This window comes from Cladophialophora bantiana, assembly GCF_000835475.1.
Source record: "Cladophialophora bantiana CBS 173.52 unplaced genomic scaffold supercont1.4, whole genome shotgun sequence".
NCBI lineage: Eukaryota > Fungi > Ascomycota > Eurotiomycetes > Chaetothyriales > Herpotrichiellaceae > Cladophialophora > Cladophialophora bantiana.
In genome coordinates this window covers 604,743-628,805 of record NW_015971578.1, presented here as the reverse complement: position 1 = coordinate 628,805, position 24,063 = coordinate 604,743, and the positions used below count along the sequence as shown (strand labels likewise).

Here is a 24,063-nt window from a genome sequence, read left to right as displayed (position 1 = left end):
TCAAAGGACGTTGCCGCCCGTATGGAAAAGTAATTCGGAGCTCGAAGGTGACTAGAGAATACATGGCGAAGTCGGAATGACCGTCTCCTAGTCGCCGAAGCAGCTTGAATTGCCTAAGCGTGGACATGCGCAGACTGAGAGAGATCTTCCTGCATGTTTTCCAAAACGGGTACGTTCCATCCTCGAGATTCAAGGTCTTTCGACCACGGATCGTGCGGAGACCGACCATTGTCTTGGAGCTATCCAAGTGATCAAGCAGGCCTCACTTAGTCGGCCTCTTTAAAGGATGCGCCTCCGTATTCAGAACCCAGTCGTCCAAGCTCACCAACGTCGGCTCGCTAAACACCAAGTAAAAGTACTTCAGCGTCTCGGCAAGCCAAAAGCTTTCCATGCGGTCGCTTTGCACTGGCTCGGCAACCCTCACATCATGGATGGCGGCGTGCGCAATGGGCGTTCTCGTAGCTTTCTCGATGGATTGGAACATTTTCCACGCGATATCTTGGTATCGTATGTCTCCCGTAATGCGGTACATGATAAACACGGACTCGATGGCTTCCGGACGGAGGATGTATCTGTTATCACCATGGTCTGTGAACCCGGGAACAAGACGACGTTGCTCGGCAAGTCTCTTCCCGCGCTCAACGGAGCTCATGGATGCTGTTTCCTGGGTCGCGCCATGTTTTCTGGATATGCCTTCATACCACTTCTCTTCCGTCCAGTCGCATTTTCCTGGCGGTGGGTCAATCGTGCTAATTTGGCATGCTATCATGTGGAAGGTTTCGGGCATTAATCCCGATGGCATTGCGTTGTAAGCCCACACGCAGCCGTCGATTAGTCGACGGGCAACATCCAGTTCGTCAGGTCGAGAGAAGATTTTGGCGCCAATCCCGACCATGCCGCTGACGAAGCAAGCTAGGTGTTGGCCCTGCGGCTCAATATTGGCGATGGGAATCGTCTCCAGAGCAGTCAGGGCCGCGTTGCCGCTGAAAAGGAGATTCTCACCCCCTGGCACCAAAGGGCGGAAGAAAAGATGCCTCTTTGCTGTATCAATGGCCTCTTCATACATGTGCTTGTATTTCTGGTCTCGGCCTCCCAACATCAGATACTGCTTCGGCAGATATTCATAAGTCGAGTCGGCCATGCCGCCCATCGTGAAATGGTTGTAGTCCCACGATATCTCCTTGGCATTCACAATGGTGGGCCACAAACCGGGGATGCGGGTGGTGTTCTGGGCCCATTCCATCTCCTCTGCGATCCTTTGGACAGCATCAAAGTATCTAAAGTCGGCGGTGAGTTGGCTCAGTCGGGTGAATTCGACAGTCAAGCTGCCAATTTCTGCGAGCAGTGTGTTGGTGTCAGGCTCAATCTCGCCGCCTAGGGCCGTTTTCTTCCAGTTCCACCGCGTCATAGGCAGATGGTGGGGCGTATCAAAGGCCGAGTAGAGAATCTCGCCCAACTCCCTAGCTTTGTCGAGGAGGATCCTGTACTTTCCGTCCGTGAGGTCATAGGCGGCCAGAAGACCACCGAGGTAACGTATTGTAGTTTCAAAGACATTCAGCGTGTCGGCATCGTTGGTAGTGAAATCGATGCGTTTGACTTGCTCGACACAGAGGTCAAACTCATCCTTCAAACCCATGATGAGGAGCGTATCCATCGTGTCAACGAGAGTAGCCCCCCATCCACCAAAACTTGAGCGGGATGCACCACTGAGTGGAGCAACTTCATCTTGACCCCAGGCATGTTTCTTGTATCCATTCCAGGCATGAACAAATGCTTCTTTGACCGCCGCTCTTCTTGTTTCTCGAGTAGTCTTAGCAGCCGCGGGTTCAGGATGTGATTCGAAGTCGAACTGGATCTTGGGAATTTGCTCGAGAGGGCCTATGGGGAATTCCCGATAGCCTGCGACTGGATATCGCTCAGGGCGTTTGGTCCAGTGTAAGTTGGTTTTGTGATTTGACGGAGGAAAGGGGACTGCGGTGGGATCGCTAGGGGAGAGGTAAATATAATAGACGAGACAGGCCAGAAAGAACGCTGGCAACAGCCAGAGTCGCCGTATCAGTATCATGCTGGTGCTCGTCCTACTGAGCAGTGATTGACGATCTCCATCTGGGCAAATACGTCGTCTGTCAGATAAGGAGAGTGATTGAGATCCTCAAATAGAAACAGCCCCAAATCAAATCTGGAGTTTCAGGGGGGGGGGCCTTGTATTCCTGTACGGGGTCGCGGCAAAGGACACGGTGCATGAGACTAAGGGTTGTCGTTAAGATCGCATTAGGTTTTAAGCTTAAGCCCCTGACTATGAGGTGCCCCGCCGCTTGCCCACAGCCTGCCCGCAGGCACAGAACTCATTCCCCGGACCAAGTTCCGTCGATTTTCGGTTTGCAAAGTCCCGTCTGCTCCCAACATGGCATTGACAGGAGTGTTCATTCTCCCCATAGCTCCTGGCCAGTCTTCGCCATCTTCGGCTCTCATCTCTCACATCTCGCGCTCATTTCCCGCCGAACCTCTTCCACCCTTCCACCTTGACCACCGGCACTTCCTCGACACCTCCCATCTGCTCCCCAACTCTGACATATCCCAACGCAAGTCGACTAGTATTCTGACTCTATCACACACGCCTTCCAAGACATATGTCGCCATCTCATCCCCGAAAGAGGAATCTCAGGCAGCTGAACACTTGGCGTCCCCCTCACTTACCACCATCACTATCCCTTCCAGCTCCGCAGACCCATTCACCCAACTCATCGGAACAAAACTCCAACCGCAATGGGCGCACCGGCAGTCCCTGGTCATAGACAACGGTACCGCACTGTCCCTAGACAATGGCGAGTGGACCATCCGTATCGGAGATCTAAAGACTCCCTCTCGACCGAACCAAGCTGGCTCCAACCTTAGAGGCATGGTTGTGGAGGTCTCCTTCATCGGGTCCCCTCCTGAGACAGCGCACAATCAGAGTCCAGATGATGCTCCAAAAGGCGTTGATGGGAAGGCTGTGAGCGAAGAAGACGAGACCCTGTTACGTGGGTTGCTCGACTCGGTCACCGATGGCAGGGGAGTACCCTCGATCCACAGCCTCGAAACTACTCGGTCTTTGATTCGACGCACGAAGGCTCATGCGATAGATAACGACACCAAGGACGCCTCACCGGACTGGGATTTGGCACATTTGTATTTGGACGTCCTTCGAGGATCAAGAGGGTGAAGGGAAACAAACACCTGTGGATCTTCGAATTTCTCCGTGGCCGATCGACCACTGCAGGGCGCGGAGGAGACCCTTCATCCACACAGCACAACACAGTACAGTATAGCATGGGAACAGGTTCAATCAAACAACTCTTGGACCTGCCCAGGACTCTTCTGAGCACGGCAACGCTTTGCCGACTACAACAAACAACTCTCGGCCTCTGCGCGCCCATGCGACAACCTTTCTTCCGGCTTTTTACACCGACCCAGCAACGTCTTCCTCCAAAGAGACAACGCGTCATGAAAAAGCCTTGAGGACCCGACTTGCATGCACGTTGTCGCAAAGCACGCCCTTGCGGCTAAATGGAATCAACTCTTCTTGACAGTTGAAGAAGTCCCGTTGCAAATAGATTGGGACCTCCCACGGGCATGAAACAGAGGAGCCCGCTGAGTCCTACGTGTCTTGGACGTCCAACAAGGAAGAACTGGGAGCAAGTCCCCGACTCGAACTGCCTATGAATTATATCAACCGCAGGGAGTCAAGCCAAACGCAACAGCGCGAGTTCCGAGTGCATTTCAGAAAGAGCTACGGTACGACGTTCCCACGAACCGCAAGACGGAAAAACAAGACAAAGCATATCAAGAACTGTCAACAATCATTTATCTAACTAAAATGGGAGCCATGAAATCCAGCATCGCCATCATGTCCAGCAATGTCACGCACCACAGCCTTGGACCCCTAGGGGGTTTTCGCTAGGCTCCTCAGCATCTTCATCATCATCTGCATACTTTTTGAAACAACCTATTCCTACATTTCTGAAAGGAAGGGGGGGGAAGGAAATTTGGGGGAATGCAAGCCAAGTTACATTCGTCTGGAGTCAGTTTCGTGGACTCCGAGTACGTAGCCAGGCGACAGGAGCTAGATTACGTTACATCCTCCCTTGATCTCCCCGGCCTCGTGCAGCCCTCGTCCCTGCTCTGGCGGCTGTATTATGTCCCTAATGTACTCCGTACTCCGTAAACAGATTGGCGCCCCATCGTCTCCAGCGTGGAAATCCTCGAGCCGCTCGACACCAGCCGTCTCGATATATTTTCTCTCTTTCGGCGTCGCTTTGTTCCCTCCTGGCCTCGATCTGTTCGTCTGATCTCGATGGGGATGGCGCCCCTTGACCGCTGTGCTGAGACAACAGTGTCTACGACTTCCACGGTTCCCCGTCGTAGCGGTTTTCGGACATTTGACCTACCTCTGGTGACCATTCTTGCCCGCTTGCAGTGGTTGATTGTCCAAGGCGTGGGGCATAATGATGACACCTTCGCCTTACATACAGCGGGACTCGGTCGAGTCGGTCCGTCTCACTCAAGACTCAAGCGACGTCGACTTCCTGATCAAAAGCCCTGACACCGTGGACGTGGGCATTCTCCTCGTCTGTATACCCATGAGTCTTTTTTGCAGGTAATCTTCAGTACCCTGCGATACATCCATGGCCTGTTCAATGTGACGATATCCCAGCGGTTCGTTCCTGTATTTCGCCGCTTGAGTCGCGGTCCAGAGACCGTTGCGAATTTGCCCGCCGTTGAAGCGGCGCCGTGCCATGTCAAAAGCTTTGCGCTTGAGCTGATCGTGGAGCATCGACACTTTCTTCTCTTTTAGGGCATCGGTGGAGTTACACCGGGTCTCGTAGCGATCGTTCGCTATTGACAGATGGATTGTGTGTGGCGAGCTGGACGCGGGATGCCTACGAGGGTCGATCGGAGCATCATGCCAGAGCTCAGAGGTGGATTGACGCCTTTGCGGCCCACCTGGCTCGGTATGGGGCCGTGCTGGATATTCTCGCCACTGCGAATCCTCTGCATGCCGGGCTTGCTTGAGGAGCTATCAAATTTTGCCTTTGCCATCTATCTCTGTGCAAGGATGGGAGAAAAGTATATAATCGATTTCAGGGAGTGTGGACTCGTCCGGATTAGCAACGTTCTCCTGCGCATTTACGTAGAGTGCCAACTCTACAGCACCTCCTGGATGATAGAGGCCAGGGCCCAGTTGCATGGGCGTATCCTGCGGCTCCTCCAGAGAGCTGTCACGCAGTACAATGCGAACCGCACCACACGCGTCTTGAAGGCTGTCTTCCGACGCTCGCGCCCCTTGGAGGAAAAGAAATAGTGACGGGCAATGAACTCTAGAAATACTAAGGAACAAAACTAGTAAATACGGAAGACCTACCCTCTACCGAGGAACGAACCTTTTCAATTCGACCAACCTTATTAGATCATAGTACCGAAGTGCGAGCAAGAGCGAGCTCGGTATTTCTGGCTCGCTGGGTCCCCGCTAAGTTGCCCATCCTAACAATTCTGACCTCGATTGGTACCGCATTTAGGCTCTGGGAGTGAGCCCGGAGGATTCCAGCCTTACCATCGCCCTCGAGTCGCAGTCCCCGGTATCACAAGTAAGAAGTGTTGGGGGCCGGAGAATCGCTATGGCTTGTCGTTTCCTTGCAGACTTGGCGCCAGAAGACAGAGACTGACCATGCACCTCGCCGAGGCTCGTGATCACGTACGAGGTACTCCCGTAAGGGTGAGGCTGGGCCGATGTTGGGCATTCAAGCGGGGTGCTTCAGTATGTCAGAACCTCCAGGCGCAAAGAAGTTTCTCGTTCGCGAGGACTACACTGGGAGACACGGGATATCTTGCTCATATAGGTACCTCTATTCGTATTCGCATTGCGTATTCATACTTGGTAGTTCATCCTACGTCTCAGCGTATATATATACTCAGCATATGCATGTATCATGAACATAACTAAGGCAATATGTATATCCAGCAGAACAAAGAACACAATGCCGGTGTCGCATGCCGCTTCGGACAAAGCCAACACTCCCTCCCTCAATGACTGCGCGATTCGCATAAAGCATACGAAGAGAGCGCTGCCATAGATCTAGCCCGATGATCTTCTTTCCGCGTAGCCTTGAAAAGCCCCAATTGTCCACGTCGTCATGCCCAGATGGAAATTCGCCCTTTTGTGTGCTCCGTGCCTCACCGCAGCCAGAAAACGCCCGTCGCTATGCGCCGTGGTTCTTTATAGTTGGTTGAACAAGAAGCGAAAAACACCATGGCCAACGTCGTCATTCCTGTTGTTTCCGAAAGAGGGACGCCGAAAGTTTCCAGGACCAGGTGTCTCGTTTTTTTTGGGTCCCCCCCCCCTCGATGCTGTTGACTCGCACCCAATCGTTGGTGGACCGCATATCTCCAATGCAGATGTCCTTCGCAGACCGAGGCCTCCGGTGCCGGTCACCAGGTCTCTGCAATATACTGACCTGAACTCTTCTTCTCGTCCCAGAAGCTCTTGGCCTCCTCACGATTCAATTTGCCCTTGGCCATGGCCACATCCACCAGCGCGGCCTCCACACCTTCACCCATGCCTTTTGAGCTTCCACAGACAAAGATCCTTCCATCGACAGCATTGATAATGAACCAGACCAAGTCAGCTTGGGCGCGGACTTCTTCTTGAACGTAACGTCCATTTCCTCGTCGAGATTGAACAACTTTTTTCACTTTGTCCTCGTGCACGCCCCAGTCACCCGAGTAGAGCTCATCCACAAGACTGTCCCGCACTCCTTGCAGCACCCAGACTTTGTTCGCGCAGTTGGCCGACTTCAGTCGACGATGGACAAAACCTCGGAAGGGAGCAATACCAACCCCGGCGCCGATGAGAAGCATGGGTCCATCGGTGACGAATTCGCGGGCCAAGGGGTTGGCCATGAGACCGCGGAACATGGGAATCCTCAAATCTAGGTCTCGGGGGTTCTTCCCTTCCTGCTCCGCCTGGATGACCTGCTTTGCCAGTCTCTCCAAAAATCCCGATCCCACACCGGTTCGCTTTCCGGTGGCGTAGTCATCCGCCTCGTGGACCGTCACCGCAATTTCAATCAAACGTCGACATTTGGTACCGTCTCGCTGGCAGGAGATGGTGGGGTCCTGGGAGAGTGAGTAGAATCGGGGCATGAGTTGATTGAGGACGGAAAGGAGATGGTCGAGAGGAGGCCTGGAGGAGGGGAAAGCACTGAGAAGTTGTGGAAGGGTGATGTAGGGGCCGGTTCGGAGGTCGCAGAATGCGGCCTGACCTTGGGCGGAAGACAAGAACATCAAGATGGCCTTTTCGTTTTTGTCTTCTGCGTGCTCGGCCAAGAGTCGGAAGAGATGTTTGGTGGGCGGGTAGCTCTGAATGTCCGAGCACCATGTCAGCAGCTCTCGTCTTGTGGTGACCAATTCTCGGGCCTCCTCTTCTCCCCAGATCGTGGGCCACCTTCCGGCAGTCGTCTTCAGCAATATCGGCTTGTCTCGCACAAAACTCGGGACGCCCAACAAATCAAAGATGCGGTCGACCATGTCAGGCGGGTTGGGGACGCATACGCCGATGGCACCTCCCACGACGAAATCGACGTCTCCCCCTTCCTTGGGATAATCAGTCACGTCAATGTCGAAGTGATATGTCCTTTTCTCCGCCCCCGGTTTTGTCAGCTCGCGAGCATGAAACAGCGGTGCTGAGAATACTTCGTAAGGTGGGTGCGGGGTGACAAAAGTGGGCGGATGCTTCAGAACGTCGGGCTTCTGATGTCTTCGAGGCTCTGCGCAGGTCCGCGAAGGCGAAGTCGACAACGGCTCGAAGGAAGCCGTCTTGGGAGGCAACTCAACAATGCCTGAGAGCTCACTGTCCAAACACAGCTGGCCCAGGTTGATCCTTAAGCTTTGGTAGGCCGCGTTCTGAGGGACCTTGAGAGGGGTTTGGCCCGGGTGAGGTCTCCTTGTTTTCAACTCTTGAAGCATGCAGCAACCTCCACCACAGCAGGCCTTCTGGATCATGGCGGTTGAAGCACCCCGCTCGCCCAGAAATCGCCTCGCATCTTCCGAGTCCTGTGAGACCAACAACGTTGAAGCCCGCCTCTTCTTGCCCTGTGGACTCTGGGGTGGTTGGCCATGGAGTTCATCGAGGGAGACATCTGAGAGGTTGTCGGTTGTTGGGGTTGTGGGAGCCGTGTCTGCGCTCGAGGCGCTGTCGGAGTATGAACTGGAGGGACCGTTCGAGGTGAGAGAGTGTGAAAGTTGCGAGGCGGAGATTGAGAGTTTTCGCGTGGCCACAGGCTCTTCAGGGACAGGATCATTAGGGTGTGAATGGGCCGTGAGAGGCACTGCATGCCCCGAGGCCATGGTGGTTGACATCTTGGGACGGCAAGGAATAGTGTGAAGGAGACCTGGATAGGGCGACTGGTTAGTAAAGTTGGAGAGACTTTTCAGCATGCAGGACAAAACCACTCAGCTCCCGTATATAATAACGGGCGCGGTGAAGGGCAATGGACGAGGGTGGATTTGACAGCATTATGGCATTGCTGAGGACGGTTGAAAGCGGGTTGTGTGGGCTGGTGGGCTGAGGACTCACGGGCAGATGAGGAGATGATGTAAGGTGCGGAATGAAGCCTCGGAGCGGCGGCGCAGGCCTGGAGCAGCCCTCGACTTAGACGGCGTCCAGACAGCGTGGCTCCAGGACTTGTCGGCAGGCAAGATACGATCAATCAGCGGTCAGGACTGTTGGGGTTGGACATTGCAAGCCTGTGCATGCAACGACTGTGTCGAGGGTTGGTAGAGGAGAGAGAAGCAGCAGCAGAGGAATGCGGTGGGAGGAGTTTTGAAGGGAAAATGAAGGTGGTGTGGGATAGAAATCGGAGGATCTTTTTCGATGAGAGGCAGGATGGTGGTTTCGTGCCTTTTACTTGCTTCTGGCCGTCAAGCACGTCTCCAGTCTCTCTTTACCTCGTAATGGCCAAGTCCTACGTATGTTTGTTATCCGGCTCCCTGGCCTCTTCCGCCTTGACTCTCTTTCCTTTCTTCTTTTTCCCGTCTCTGTGCAAATCATAGAGAGACCAGCTCACACCACGACTCCCCTGGACATCCTCCGTTGGGTCTGCATTGCCACCTCATTCTCTCCCGGAATTCTTTCGCCAGCAAGGGGCTGCCCGGGCGAGACTTGTCATACCACTCCGACCACTCCGACCACTCCTACCACCACCGGCTTGGTGACCATTCCCGCGGACAGGCAAAAAGACAAAGCCGATCTCGACTCGCCCCTTGAAGCGTGCATGGCCGTGCCCCGCGCCGATTCCCGGCTGCACGACCCTCGAGTCCCTCTCGCGCCGTACTTCGTACCGCCGGCCGACTGGAGACTGCTCGCCATCAGTGGACTTTCCCAACAAGGGTCCGATTTTTGATGCCGTCCCACATGCCATGCCACCTCTGACAGGAGATTGATGGATACGATATGATATGATCAATTTCCGCGTGTTTGATTGTTGGTTCCTTGGCTGTCAAGCGAGTCGAGATCCATCTTGTTCCCAGTACAGTACATCCAAGTACGTGCACGCAATCTTTTTTTCTTTCGAGACTCCTCCCTTCCACCTGCGGTTATCCCTCTCCGGTGCCCACCGAATGGCATATACGAGGTACGGGAGTGCACATGAAAAGAGCCTGGCCTTGTCATTGGAGGGTCTGCCCAGGTAAAAAGATGGACCTATCCAGGAAATCTATTGGGGTTCTAATGTATCATCCCTCCACCTTCCCTCGAGTCCTTTGGCTTGGGCGCAACTCCATCAGCTCCGATTACGGCCTCTTGATGCCCAATTTCTGATCCCATCAGCGCTAGAATGGCGATCCCCTTGCTCCCCGCCTTGGTCCACGACAACCTTTACTCTCGGCTCGGAGCACTGGCACCTCATCCACTCAATTGATGGCTCCCACATCATCTAATCTTATCTGCCTGGACTGGCCATCGGATAATTCGCGCAGTTGTTTCAGCTCCCGGCTGGGTCAAAATACTTGTTACCATCCCAATCACGGGCGGTTGACAAGGCTGCCAAGTGTTATTCATTGCAGTCTCGTATGCCGGGATCCGTGTCATGGCTGAGTCAAACATTGTTAGCGAATTGAATCCATGACGGAGGATTGGGGAGGAGTTCTGGCGATGCCCAGGTCCGCCTGTTTCCTGCTGCATACCAAGGACAGCATGTGCAAATACCGAGGACGCCCACCAGCCTTATGCCGACGATTCCCCGATCCTCATCATACGAACACGTGGGCATGAAAGCGACCCATGCATTCATTCTGCGCGACACGGGGGCAACGGGGAAGGATGCCTCTTCTTGCCTACAAGTACAGTACGTCCGCAACGCAGCGTGCCAGAGCGTAAGTGTCCCCTCAACCTTCGCCGTTAGCACTGTCCGTTGGTGCTAGTGACCGTCCGGCTTGCCGGAGACCCAACAAGAACCCCGTGCCCCCTGGATTGGCAGCCTTCTCCGAAAGCAAAGCGGTTGGGTCGGATCACTGGGACACGCCGTTCCCAGCACTGACCTCCTTTCTTGGGCAATAGACGGAGCGGCACTCACTAATAACAATACCGCTGCTGCTGTGTGTGGGCGCACATCCGCCGTTAAGCAACGTCTCAATTTCTAAAAATTCCTTTTCCTTTTCTGCGCGCCCATTGCGAGACACAAGTGTGGTGGTAGTGTACAGAGTACTCCATCCTCCATGCTCCGGACGTCTATCTATACGCAGCAAATCTAGAGCTAGCCATGCACCCTTTTTAACCTAGGGGCATCTTTCTCTGTCTTTGGACTCAATGAACGTCGCCCCGCTGGTGTTAGTCCGACATTTGCTTGTGCTAGAATTGTTGTTTGTGTTGTCGTCGTCGCTGTGCCATGTACTGCCGGCGTCATCGCGGTAACCAATCTGGCGGGACTGCTGCTGCTACGATGCCTTTTGTTTTTGGGGAAGCCTCTCCGTGGATCGCAGATGCCGCATCCAGACAGTTTTCCACCGTTTATGATCTAGAGCGCGGGTCTTTGAGACAGACGAGATAATTGCATATCAATTCCGAAAGAATCCCTTGCATACAATCAGTGATCCCGTCCCATTAATACCGCCTGCCATCCACCCGGCTCCTGCATGGGTGTCGAGTCGTTCTTCACATAGACGGGGACCGTGTCCTGCCGCTGAAAGATCACCGCACCGCAGACTACCAATAACCCTTCAAAGTTACCCGACATTCCAAAAAGACCGCTCCGACTGGGGTAGAGTGCCCGAGATGCAGAAAACGACAAAGCCATGCTTTTCAGTGCCTCAGGTGGCATCATTCCGTAGACCAATCCCAGCCACCCGTTTTCACCTTCGCATCCCACATAACTCTGACGAGTCTTAGGGCTGGCATCATCCAGTTGGAGCTAACGTCGCACCTGCTCTGACTCATATTCAGCTGTCGACGTTTGTGAGGCTCTCTCTCGAACCTGGTGCCGCAGCGCAGGGAGCTGGCGTCTTCTGGCATTAATAAACCAGTTGCTGATCTACACAGAAGGTAAGGATTAGCCCGCGCCCCTTCACAGCAAAGGAAAGTAATACCTGGGCAAGGGTGAGACCAGTCGTCTGAGCAAATTGTTGCTTATCCTCCTCCGTCGGGTACGGATGGTCCAGGTGCGCCAGGAACCACTGCCGCAAATAGTCCGTAATAGGTTTGGGCAAATTGCCCCTCCTCCTCCTCCCGGGAAGACCGCATCCCTCACTTGACACGGTTGGGGAGACGGGATGATGTGAGCCCGTCGGCGACGGGAGATAATCGCCCGCATAGGGTGATGGGTAGGTAACACCGCCACGGTACTCGTAGAGCGAGGGCGGATACCTTGAATAGTCCATCTGTGGAGCATTCGGCCTGTTTGTCTGTGGATAACTCTGTCCATATCGGTGGGGTGGGTCATAATAAGAAGACGTCTCCGTCTTGAAAGAGTAGCTCTCGTGCCCGTTTGCGGGCCCACCTGAAGCGCCGTATACATATGAGGCCGTTGAGGGGAACGAAGGGTTGTATGTATTCAAGCGGTCGAAATCTCGAATAGAGGGCAAACACGGGCTCACCCTGGACGGCGGGAATTGGGTTTGAATTGTGCACGGCGGACGTTGTTGAGAGCCATATGGACTAACGAGCTCGGTATATTGGGAAGTCGAGTTCCAGGACGGGTTCTGCCTATGGTGACGTTGGGCAGTATATGCCGAGTCACCGCTTTGAGCAGACACATTGTCGAAAGATTCAATCCCGTTTCCATTCTGCGCTCGTTCAGGCGATGGTGGCTCGATTTTTAACGGCGGTTGAAATGTTCTCCTTGTCATATTGTTCGCTTGAGCAACTGCCGTAGACTCACTCGCTGTTATAGGGTCAACTGTCGGTTGAATATTGGGCCCTAGGAGCTAATAGGCGTCAGCTTGATCTTCTTTAGGTATTTCTCCAAGAGCTTACCTCCCGAAACGGTGGCAACTGTTGTTGTTGCTGCTGCTGCTGTGAAAGAAGAAGCTTTGATTCCTCAATGGGAGGATTCGAGCGCTGTAGTCTGGTGGCCCCAAAGTCAGAAGGACAGACATAAGAAGCGTATGGATCCATGAAAGCAAGAGAGAAAGGGAGAAATAAAAAGTCCCTGGAGATAGAAGCGACGCTGGTGTCGAATAATAAAAATATGTGGCAGCCAACGCTGTCAGACCAGGATATCCTGCTTTGCATCCACGGGCTCATGTGCCACCAGCGCCCCATCAAAGGAGGACAGCGAACGGGCAGAGGTGGTGCATGACCGAAATGCCAATGCTGCAGAGCTCAGAAGAGCAGTGTCAAATATATCCATGACAACGATGACACGGGCTTGTTGGGAAGCCCAAGTGGCATCACTGCGCAACGTAGGGAAATGACCTTCAAAGAACAGTGGGGATTGGGAACGGTACTTACCAGACGAGGAGGTTCAAGAGAAGAGGTCACCAGTCGGAGTGACAGCAGTTCTCGGGTCTATTGGAATGAAGTTTAGCTTGCAAGGCGGTTCACTTCATGGCGCCCCCGGGAGAGTCGCAGTCGGAGCGAATGGAGAGAAAATCGAGGTTGAATTTGCAAAACCGATGGACCCTCTCCGAAATATAGCAACAGCGTTTTCGTCCTGGGGGCATTTGGGGCCTCTTGAGCGAGCGGGTGTAGTGGCGGCGTGGTGGAGCAGACAAGGCCGCTCTGAGAAAGGTCGTCTGGAGGCAGACAATGTGAAGGGGGTGTACAGTTCCCAGGCAGGGTCCGTGGTGGAACAGTGAGGAGGGCAGCACGAAATGACCAGGGCCAGGGAGAGTGGAAATTTCCATCATGGATGTCCCTGATCCCGGTCCGCAGCCTGATTGTTGTCGATCTGGCAGGGCCCGGAAGGGGGGTCTCTGATTGAGATGCAGACGGACTCGTTGCGGACAGTGTGATATGCACATGGCACACAAGGACGAATCAAATTTCCGCCCTCACCGAGAGGCAACGCGTAGGTGATATCTGGGTGGTGGTCTCGGAAGTCGAGCTTACCGTATTGGCCGGAATGGTTCGGTGGCAGGGATGGAGCGAGAACACGTAGAGGACGACCTCTGGTTTGAGGAGATAGGGCTGGCCCCAAGGACGGAAGTAAGTGACGCACTGGAGGAGAAACGGCGACGCAAGGGGGCTGCAGTGTCTCGAAGGACGCACATGGTAGGGTGTGGTGGATTGAAAACAGTATCGTGTCGGGAAGCATTGAGCTGAACAGGGAACCCAACATGACCAGTTCGAAGGCAAAGAAGTCTTATTGGCCGTATTCTTGCATCAGGCAAGGGAGGAGTAGTCTCCAACAGCAAAAGAGACGGGGCAGCAGATGGGTGACAGGATGAGGCCGTTCAGGTTAGATGGATGATGGGACTTGGAGTTAAGGGAAGAGTGAGCAAGGGGGGAGAGGTATCGGACCGCACGCGTCCGGGAGGATCTGCTTGGTAGAAGAGAAGCGACCGACATTTCGAGACTCGGTCTGATTGCAGTGTGAGTTCATGTCCTATGCGGCTCAATCGTGGTGTACAGAACGATGGGTCAATTGAGTTGAACGTTACCTCTTCCAAGCCAGTGCTTGTGTGGTTCAATCTGTAGCAGAAGTGGTATTGTCGTCTCCGAGCATAATGGCGACGATATGGCTGTGACTGACTGGAGAACTGAAGCTCTTTCGCCGTGGCAGCTCAATGTCAACAGAGCTGCTGTTGCATTCACTCACCGATAGTGCAAGCCGTGTAAGCCGTACCAGGCAAGGGACACGAGAGAAGTGAGTGCAAAGCGAATAGTTGGTAGTAAGTGGTGAGGTCAGAAGTCGGACACGGTGCAGGGTTCCGGGGTTAGGGCAGGCTTGGGCAAGCTTGGGCAGATGTGGGCAGGGCAGGTTTAACTCTGGCAAGCTGGCGACTGGCGGGCTGGCGACATAGGCGAGGTCCCTAATCCCATTCCATCCATGGACCATCTCCAGACTGCGCCACCTCACATCTCGCATCTCGCATCTCGCATCTCGCATCTCGCACCACACCATCTTGCCGTCTCCCATTTCTCACCATTCCCGACTACCATGAACTAGGGCCTTTCCACCTTTCGCTTCCTCCTGCTTCGTACATACCACCTACCGTGTCCTCCGCCATTCATGCTGCTGATGTATTTGGCTCGCTAGGCACATTACTCTGTTTACATGCGAGCCCACGTTATTGCCATTACGTACATGATCTGGTCTACCCCTTCCCCCCCTCTCGCGTCTGTCTGCGCCCTACAAAAGGACCAAACCTACAGAGCCCATGCAGGCCCATCGCTGCTACGCCCGAGTCGCCTGCTCTCCCAATGGGAGGATGCAGGTCGCAGGTCCTTTCGCTTTCGCCTTCCTCGCTTCCAGGCCGCCAAACGGTGATGTGAACTATGTTGAAACGCCTTCCACCATCCTTTCCCTGTCTCGCCCCCATCATCAACCCTCCCTGTTGTCCAAACTCCGTTGATGGCTGACGGGTTGCATGCAGTCCCCAGTCGCGGTAAATCTATGTCGCTTCCCGCTTCTGACCACATTCCCGGGTCCCCCCTCACTCTGCCAGGGCTGCTATTGTCTTCCACCACTCAGGAACAGCAGTTTTCCCGTCTGCGGGTGTGACCTTGCCGGCGCTTTGTGTTACCCTGTCTGCCTTTTCCTGAGATTTTAGTCAGTGTTACTTCTCGATCTGCACCGAGATTTGGGTCATGCCTCGTTGTACAGAGTGGGTGCTGTGCGACTCGTTCATCTGCGCTTTGGCCTTCCCCCAGCTCGTTCGGAACCCTCTACTGTGGAAGACACCAACGTCAAGCCATTCGAGCCTCCGGGGCCAGTGGGCTGCCTGCTGCTCTCGGACAGAATATGACTCGTCAACCGTTCGAACCAGGATCCTTTTGACCGCCTTGCACCTCCTCACTGCCAGCCGCCCTGGTCGAATCATGCACAAACGCTAAAAAAGGACCACTTTCCATGCGGGATACACGTCAAAGCCGCAATCGCCAATAGTGTCCCAGCAGATGGGCCTCTACTTTTCCCTCGCGGAGCTTGGAGCATGACAATGCCCGGTAGATCACCGGGGATAACTTGCCCCAGCTTGTTCAAGCATGTTTCGGAATAGCCTCCTTGGAAATTTCAAAGTGGTGGATATCTGCTGCTTTGATCCAACCACATCGGTCAGGGCACTTGAGGTCTGGAGGTTGAAGTCGCTGCCATACGCAGCGAAAGCAGACGTCGAACACGTGGCATCGGTCAGGTATGCATTGATCACTCGGCAACACTACATATCAGTTGGCCAGATCTTCTACAGGGGCTCTCTGTATCTATTTCGGCGGTCGACAGTTTAAATGGCCGGCATGCCATCAACAGTTTTAGAGCAGCTCGTCTCGCCTCTAGTTTGTCGATCCTCTTAGAGATGCCTTGAGGCCATTGCTCCCCTCGATCTTGAATATATGGTGAAGGAGAACCCAGAGGTACTCCGTTGTCGGGTATTGGACAAACTCTGTTTTGCCTCGCTTTGACACCTCTCAAGGGGAGGTTATTGGGAAGAGCCAGAGCGGAGGGTCCTTAGCAGGCCATGCTGATTTGCTCACTCTGCATCGCCACCTTTCCTGGCTAACCCCCCCAAAACCATGTCTCCAATTCCTTGCAGTATGCTACAAACTTTCCGATGATGGGTCAAAAATGGCAAGGCAAGGTTCTCTCATTCGAGCTGATCGGTGAGTCTGGGCCCGCCGGGTGTCGAAATGGTGCCCGGGGCACCTTTCTAAAAGCATAGCTCCTACTGGTGGGTAGGGATTCTATTTCTCAAACTACCATGTGCCGTTCATGCTTTTCATGGAATCATGACCGATGGGAAATATCCCAGCTGGAACAGGCATACAGCTAGCTATGGACTAGCAAAGTCCTACTTGGCGAGCACCTGGTCCTGCGTATGACACTCGTGGAGTCAGACCAGGATCGACCGCATGCCTCAAAAGTGAGGCTTAACATTTGGTGATCTCTGTTACATGCAGCGAACGTGTCATTTTTTGGTCTCACCAATAGCGAGAGATGCTGTGCAACGCAAGTCGCGCCACAAATCAATGTCAACAAGCACAGGCCAGGATCGCGGTTCGTACCTCTTGTCAGGGTCGAGGCATGACCTTCGTGTTTGGAGCGCAGAGGTATCCACTCGGAGCAAGGTGGTAGATCCGCCTGTTCTCTAGGATGCCAAAAAAAAAGAAACTGGATTTAACTGGCCATGCAGGCCCCTGCTTTTCAAGGTAGGTGGGAGCAAGCATTGCACCTATCCTGTTACTTTCCTTGCTTATGCTATCTTGCAAAGATGGAAAACGGCCAAGTTCACCGAATGTATCGGATCGTTGTGTAGCATTCTCACAGCACTGTCCCATGCGCATGTCCAGTCGCCGTACCACGCGAGTTTGACTGACTGCTTCTGCATCCTGCTTTCGAACTTGTCAGTCAGTCATGCTATTGATCCACGATTCAGGGACATTGTCGTTGCCGTTGCCGCCTTCCTTCGGATGACAGGTGATTGATATCTCCGCGATCTTTTTGCTGTTGGGGCTTTTGGGGTTTGCAGGGAACCCCCAAAACAGAACAGAATCATGCAGAGGGCATCAATGTAGCCATATCAGTGGTTCATGGACGATTTGTCGTTGCTTAGAACGTCGCCAATGTTTGTGTTTTGCTCTCTGCCGTACGTCCGCGACTAGCTTCGGTTTCGAAGGATGGGGACCGACAGTTCATATCAGTTATATATCGAGCCACAAAACACGTATGGTGTACAGTAGCCATCTACCCAGGTGCATAGGTGCGCTGTGTATGTGGGCGTCATTAGTCCGTCCCGTTCCAGGTGGCCAGGGATCTTCGCGCCGCGTGCTCTTCCTTCCTTTCCTACAGTAACACGCATACGTGCCTAATACTGCTGCAAGCCGGTTTGGATTTTTGCCCATGAAGCGTGCACCATGCATGACGACTCCGTGACAAGGCTTGAGCCTCGCACACAGCATAGCATCTCTGGGGAAGCGGACTGGGTAATCCCCTAGTTCACGCACGACAAACCACTGTCAGAAAAGGGGGAGAGAGACCAGGAAGAAGGTACCGGCGGAAGAGGGCGCGTTTTGACCGTATCTGTTCATAATTGATATCGTGTGTGCTTATATATAGTCGTCAGCTCTGGAACATTCATCCGTGTCGCCCGTCCTATAGTTCCTGCATGTCCCGTATCAATCTCGAAACAATAAATTCGCTACTTTGCGTGCTTCGGCCGCCTTGCGCTGTAATATCTCCTGCTGCTGCTTCTTCTCCTCTGTCGTCGAGCATCCCTCAGAATTGGGTTTCCTTTGTGCCCTTGGCAACCAAACCGGCTTGTCCGGCGGCTCGGACTTGAGGAATATGATTTTCTTCAGCAATTCTGGGTCTGTAGCTTCCTCGCTGTTGAAGAGGTCGTTGTCTGAAGACCCAGACGCGGCAGACATGAACACCGCCTGCTCCTCCTCGTCCTCTTTGTTGTTTGCGGCACCAGCTTCTAAATCGGCAAGCAATCTCTTTTCCTCATCTTCGTCGATTTTGGTCCAAGCGGCTATCTGCTCTTGCCGCATCTGACGAAATGTCTCATTCCAGAGCAATAGGCTTGCCACCGCCTCGCCTTCTGCCCGGCTCACTTGCAATAGAATCCACTTGAAAAGTGTCGCAGATGTACCTTGATCCCCGTATCGTGTGACGCCGACATGCCATAGCGCTCGAGTAATGGCAGGTGGGACAGGTACTCCATAGCGTCGCAGGAAGAGATAGCACCAGTAAACCCTACGAAGTGCAGCGCGAGGAGTAGCAACAGTCGATGACGCAAATGAGAGTGCGAGATGACTGATCAGATCGATTACTTCGTCTCTGCTTGGCAAGCTCGAGTTGTTCAGCGCACGTTCCGATCTAGAAGACATAGCCGTCTCAATCTCACCACCAGGAGTACTAAGGTCGGCAAATATACCGGTGCCCACTCGCCACGTCCCCTTGTCAACATCGCCCGGCCGTTGAGAGAAAACATGAGGTGTTCTTAAAGCCAACTTGAAAAGCGGGTTGGTCTCTAAAAGATGGCAAACAAAACCGAATGAAGCCGTACTTTTCTGGATCATCCTCCGTGACAAAATCTTGAAGGCGGAGAGATCGTTGTTGGAACTCTCTATCAGCTCCGCTAACGCCTCGTTACCCTCAAAATGGGCGTTCTGAGTGCGCTCATCGATCAAGCTAGGAGATATTCCCGGCTCCAATATTGACTTGGCAGCAGATCTGGCGTCCAACGCAGGAAGCAGTGCCCCAGCTTTGACAGAAAGCCTCGCAAGATTTCGAAGGAGAATATGTTTGTTCGGCAATGTCATGTCACTAAGCGCAATGACGGCATGATCCAGGAAATCCTCAGTAAACTCCGGTATTGACCTAAGCAATTTTTCGAAGTGATCAAGGAATTGCAGTCGATCCAATGCGTCTGCGGACGTTCGCCAGTCTTGACAGAGATGCATAGTAGTCCAGGCAAATGCCAATAAACGTTGATCTTGTGCTAGAGAGCTTTTGGCGGATTGCGCAGAAGTCCATGCTCGCTGTGTCAGACTGACATTGAAAGCTGGAGATCCCAGAACGGCCAATGTGCCACACCAGTGGTACCAGAGGTACTTGTACAGCATTGTGCCGGATTCCATTGACATGCTCAGCAATTTCTCCGTTATATCAATCAGGGTCACTTCTAGAATTTCCGGGTCGACCACTGCGAGCCTTTTTGCGAGCATTTGCCCGACTTTCTCGTGAGGATTATGTCGACAGATATGCTGGAGCTGATTTAGTGTAATCCGGCGGATGACAGCAACATGAGACTTCGGAGCCCAAGGCAGGAGACGCCACAATAGTTTTCGGCACCAGCCGCGGTAGTATCGAAGTGTCGCAAAATTTGAGAAGAGTCCGGACAGAAAGGAGCTCCCAAGGTCGGTGAGTCGTAAGACTGTGGAGCGATCTAGAGATTCTAGCATCCCGTAGATCAGGTACATTTTGGCGTTATCCTTCACCCTCTTTCGCCTCCCGTTGGCGTCCGTCAGCTGCACTTCAGCCAGATTAACCAATTCGGTAATAACCTCTTTAAGATCATTGACGTTGAGGAGCCCAAGTTCAGTAGCGGAACAAAGTGCATCGTGCAAGACGCCCCAAGAGGCGGCGTCCCAAGTACGGCCGAGCAAGCCGTGTGCTAATTGCAAGATAAATGACGTCCCCGGCGGATGAAACATTGGGTCACGAATGTAGGACGCGATCTCGTGTGTCTCGAAATCCATTTGTAGCATGTGTCTTGGTATTGCCGCCCCGACATGAGCATTTTCACGCAAGTTGAAGCCCTCTTCTTGAATCCAGTCCTTTATCTCGGTTAGAGTTTCGCATCGGCACAGCCGCATCGTTTCCTGTTCAGATATTTTTCTCGGCTCTAACTGAGTCCTATTTGTCTCGATTGCGACGGAGCTGGGCTTCGAGTCGGCGACTGAGCTCGCAAAGGGGAAAAGCCATGGCGGCAGGACTCGAGAAGAAACTAAAGCCGACGAGGTGAGCAGGAGCCTTCTAGAGCGTTTATCGCTATGTGGCGCATACCTGAGTCTGCTTCTGCGTCCTTGAGAGACTGCCACCAAGCTAGCTTGTTCGCAGAGCTCCCAAGGACTATCGAGGGATCGGTGGAGATGCCTCCAAGACTGGCATGGGCCAAACTCGTATTCTTGCGTTTCGCAGCACGGCGTTGTGCCTCCAAGGGGCCTGGCACGCTGCTGCCATACCGCTTGTGGTGACAAAAGCGATTGAACGTGTCCGTCAACAGAGCGTCCGGTATCCACGCAAATCTTGAACCTTGATGTGAAATGCAGCTGGCTGCAGAGAGGCCTTTAGTCATAACATCGGGGCAATGTGAAAGATACTGCAGCACGCGGCATGGGAGAAGGGGTGTGCGAAAGATTATGTCTGAACATCGATCGGAGCTGCGATGGCTTGACAACCGAAAGAGGGAAAGAATTACTGCCACTACGAATCGTGTGCTGCGCCGTAGGTGAAGGTCACCTGAGCTCACTTGCTCGCAAGGCTTGCAAGGCTCGGCAACTTATTGACAGGGGCACTCTCGGAAGGAACTTAGAAGCCTCCAAATTACTGGGTACTGGCACAAGGCGTATTGAAACTGATGGCACCTTGCATTTGCTTCTGACAATGCTCATGTTTAACTCCTTAGATTGCTTTCCCTTCCAATCCCTCCCTTTACAAAAGTGTCTGGCGTCACGGTGGCGTCTTCCTGATAAATCCTCAATAATACTCCGGCCCGAACTGTACACGTCCAAGATCAAAAATTTTGCCCTCTGGGTATCTCTCATTGTACCGTAGCACCGTACTCCTGAATAATCTGTCCTGGTGATGATGCGTCCCTAGATATCAGTATGCTCGATCTCTGTCGCTAATTAGTGTTAATGTCCACATAATACTTTCCTGCTAACAAGGTCCTCCCTATCTTCCTGTCAAGAACACTTCGCGGCCTCGAATTCTAAAGGGTGTTGTAACTGGCGCCGAGGGGGTTGCTGCGGTGGAAATCGTGGTTGATGAAGTAGTTACAGGAGGCGGACATCCCTCGATCGTGAAAACTGCGTAAAGAGAACACAGGAAAGCGTCGCTGGGATCCAGGGTTGAAGAGACAATGATGCTGCTGCTACCGCTTACATTCGTAGGAGTGGTAGTCGCGATTGTCGTGAAAGTGGTGGTCGGAGAGAACAGGGGCTCAGTTCCCGCCACGCCTGCAGTTCCGGATGAAGATGAAGTGTTTTCAGATGACGCTGACGTCGTCTGTATGCTTGATGCCGTGGCAGCAGGTGCGGATGTGGCACCTGGAGTGCTGCCTATAGCGACGAAACTTGCTGGAAGAACATTGGGGCCTCTCAATATCGAGGTAATCCACCCGGTAATGGTGTTCGTCAATAGCCCACTTCCTGGCACTGCATCAACAGAAACGGTAGGAGTGAGGAAGGCCAATAACGGAGTGTCCGTTACGGAGGGACCAGTCGAGATAGAATCGCTCCCAGCCATCGATACTGAGTCGCTAGTGCTCGTTGCTATTGGTGCGAATATGCCCCCGTCCGTTTCAGTAGCGAAGAAGCCTGCCGAAAAGGTTGACTGAACCACGGCGCTCGAGTCTGTGAACACGAATGTATTTTCAGGACTAAACGGGGCGCTGAAGATACTACTTCCTGATTCGGTGGTTGGAGTCAACTCATCGGAGAGTGTCACGGTAAGTGGTCGCAGAGGCGGGTCAAAGGATGATGACTCTGTAGCGGTAGAAGACGCACTCGGACTCGTCGAGGTGATGGGAGTTGAGCTCGAAGTAGTGAATACATCGGTCGTGGCTGACAGGCTGGAATCAGTTACTGTGGTGATCGCCGCAACATCCGAAGAAGAGGTAGCTGTAGTAGATGTGGCGCTGGAGATTGACGTTTGGATCGCTGCGTTGAGTGTATGAGAGTTGAGAGGACACACGACCTGTGGAGCCATATCAGGACCACTCGTGATAGGATTGCAACCTGGCAAAGCATCAAGCATGCCGTGCACAGGCTCGTCAAAGACAGATGGCTGTTCTAAGCAATCGCGTGGAAAATTGATATCGTCACTTGGAGAGAGGTAAGAGCATGCGCTCACCACCCCGCCGTTGTCTGTGTAGAGGCAATCTTGAACAGCACCAGTTTGTACGTCCATGTCCCAACCGTTGAGGAAATCGCCGTGGAAGCCATATCCAGTAGTATCACCGTTGGAGAAGACAAATTGGCCACCAGCTGATTGATCTATCGAGTTTGTCCAGTAAAGGACTCTGATTGAAGTAAGCTTGTGCCCGTTCCAGTAAAGGGAGAATGCTCACTCAAAGAACAGGCCAGGAATGTGGACTGGATGCGAAGGGGGGCATTCGCCGTAGTCGATGCCCGACAAATAATCGACGTGGGCGTTGTTGTCGAGATAAAGGTTAACTCCGTCCCAGCAGGACTGAAAGTTGACCTGAGCTCTCATGCCATTGACACAGTCGGTACGAAACATGTAATGTTGTTCTGGAATATCGTTAGCCTCGTCTATGCAATGGAAACTTACCCTAGCAAAGAGATTAGCAGTTGAGTCTGTGCAGTCATCGAGGAAAGACACACCTATCGGCCACAGGCCTGGTATTCAAATATGTTAAAGTCGTGTTGTCGTAAGATCGCAGTCGGCTGTCTCCCGTGATCATCTTGAATCCAGGCGGAAATGGTACCGTGTTAGAAGGATCTCCCCCGCGGCCTCATTGAATAGTCAGCCATCGAACGAGGCAGAAACCACTGTCACATACCAACGTAATACACCGTCATTCCATAGTTTGGTACTTCTTCGAACGAGCCGTTTGCGTGAGCATAGTACAGTTGGGGGGTCCAGTAGGCCGATTTGTCCTTTTGAACTTCGCACGACGAACAGTTTGAGGATTGTAGGGAATTGAAGTCGGAATTTTGGTTGACATCTAAGAAATCAGCAAGAGGATCGAATCCTGGAGTTGGGAGAACTGACTGCTTCCGCCTGCAAACTTGTGTACGTGTCCAGACACGTCGCCTGGGTTGAGTATGAGGTCGATTCGTGCAGTCTGAGAAACACTGCATGCCATACGCCAGTAGGCATGTGAGAGGCTCGGCAGCAGCATGAGTGCCCACAGGGACGAAGACAGATCCAAGGACTTCATATTGAAAGGAGAGTGGTGGGATAGATGAAGACTCAGAGGCTTGTTCCAACGGACACAAGAATAGGAACCCATGTCCCAGTAGCAGAAGCAGCAGTGTCCATATAACATGAGAGAAGGGGCTTCGATATCTCCGTAAACAAGTGTGACGATATCCATAGTATGCTTCACCTCGTATGCACTGGGGTCGGCAACAAACCTACCTAGTTAGCGGGGACAACACTGCCAGGATGTTCATGATGGCCCTCGCCCTCAAACTTTAATCCCAAACAACCTAACCAACACAAGACAATGCAGCAATTGCGCCGTAGTTAGAGTCCCAGATCCCTCAGGTCGTCATGAACGAACTGATTGGTTAGTGGCACAGTCAAACAGTAAGCAGGAACGGTTCCTGGCACTCCTCGGGATCTGAGGTCTATGCTCGTCCTATCGTTGACAGCAAGTAGCCCAGGAGCTTTGTTTAGACAAAGAAGAGATGACAACAGGGCCGGAAGTGACGGATCGAGCCGGAAAAGCGCCAGGTCAGAGTTTCCAAAACACGCCTTGCAAGTATTCCTTCATCAACATCGCCAGACTTTGACTTGGCTATTCGGGTGGATGAGCTTGTCACACACTCCCCTCTGGAGCTCGCGCCAGTTGTCCTTGAAGACGGGCAACCATGTGAATACACGCAAACTTGTTTGAACGGCCGAAGGAGCGAGGATGGGCAACTAGCGCTGCTTCTACCTAGATTGGAGAATTTCAGCT

At 53.1% G+C, this 24,063-nt stretch overlaps 6 protein-coding genes across 6 annotated transcripts; 1 reads left to right on the top strand and 5 right to left on the bottom strand.

Moving 5' to 3' along the window:
- Nucleotides 1-262: 262 nt before the first annotated feature.
- Nucleotides 263-2,065, bottom strand: Z519_03012 (uncharacterized protein; the record flags this gene model as incomplete). The annotated part of the gene is made up of 1 exon (XM_016760765.1): nucleotides 263-2,065. The coding sequence occupies one exon, from the start codon at nucleotides 2,063-2,065 to the stop codon at nucleotides 263-265; it is 1,803 nt and encodes a 600-aa protein (XP_016622615.1).
- Nucleotides 2,066-2,404: 339 nt separating this feature from the next.
- Nucleotides 2,405-3,202, top strand: Z519_03011 (uncharacterized protein; the record flags this gene model as incomplete). Its single annotated transcript, XM_016760764.1, has 1 exon — nucleotides 2,405-3,202. The coding sequence occupies one exon, from the start codon at nucleotides 2,405-2,407 to the stop codon at nucleotides 3,200-3,202; it is 798 nt and encodes a 265-aa protein (XP_016622614.1).
- Nucleotides 3,203-6,465: 3,263 nt separating this feature from the next.
- Z519_03010 (uncharacterized protein) lies at nucleotides 6,466-8,382 on the bottom strand (the record flags this gene model as incomplete). Its single annotated transcript, XM_016760763.1, has 1 exon — nucleotides 6,466-8,382. One exon carries the CDS (start codon nucleotides 8,380-8,382, stop codon nucleotides 6,466-6,468), a length of 1,917 nt encoding a protein of 638 aa, XP_016622613.1.
- Nucleotides 8,383-11,117: 2,735 nt separating this feature from the next.
- Nucleotides 11,118-12,643, bottom strand: Z519_03009 (uncharacterized protein; the record flags this gene model as incomplete). Its single annotated transcript, XM_016760762.1, has 4 exons — nucleotides 11,118-11,405; nucleotides 11,454-11,561; nucleotides 11,617-12,453; nucleotides 12,503-12,643. The coding sequence occupies 4 exons, from the start codon at nucleotides 12,641-12,643 to the stop codon at nucleotides 11,118-11,120; spliced, it is 1,374 nt and encodes a 457-aa protein (XP_016622612.1).
- Nucleotides 12,644-17,800: 5,157 nt separating this feature from the next.
- On the bottom strand, nucleotides 17,801-20,487 carry Z519_03008 (uncharacterized protein; the record flags this gene model as incomplete). Its single annotated transcript, XM_016760761.1, has 2 exons — nucleotides 17,801-20,136; nucleotides 20,196-20,487. The coding sequence occupies 2 exons, from the start codon at nucleotides 20,485-20,487 to the stop codon at nucleotides 17,801-17,803; spliced, it is 2,628 nt and encodes an 875-aa protein (XP_016622611.1).
- A 599-nt stretch (nucleotides 20,488-21,086) lies between these two features.
- On the bottom strand, nucleotides 21,087-23,319 carry Z519_03007 (uncharacterized protein; the record flags this gene model as incomplete). The annotated part of the gene is made up of 5 exons (XM_016760760.1): nucleotides 21,087-22,434; nucleotides 22,483-22,707; nucleotides 22,760-22,889; nucleotides 22,939-23,103; nucleotides 23,151-23,319. 5 exons carry the CDS (start codon nucleotides 23,317-23,319, stop codon nucleotides 21,087-21,089), a joined length of 2,037 nt encoding a protein of 678 aa, XP_016622610.1.
- Between the last annotated feature and the right edge of the window lie 744 nt (nucleotides 23,320-24,063).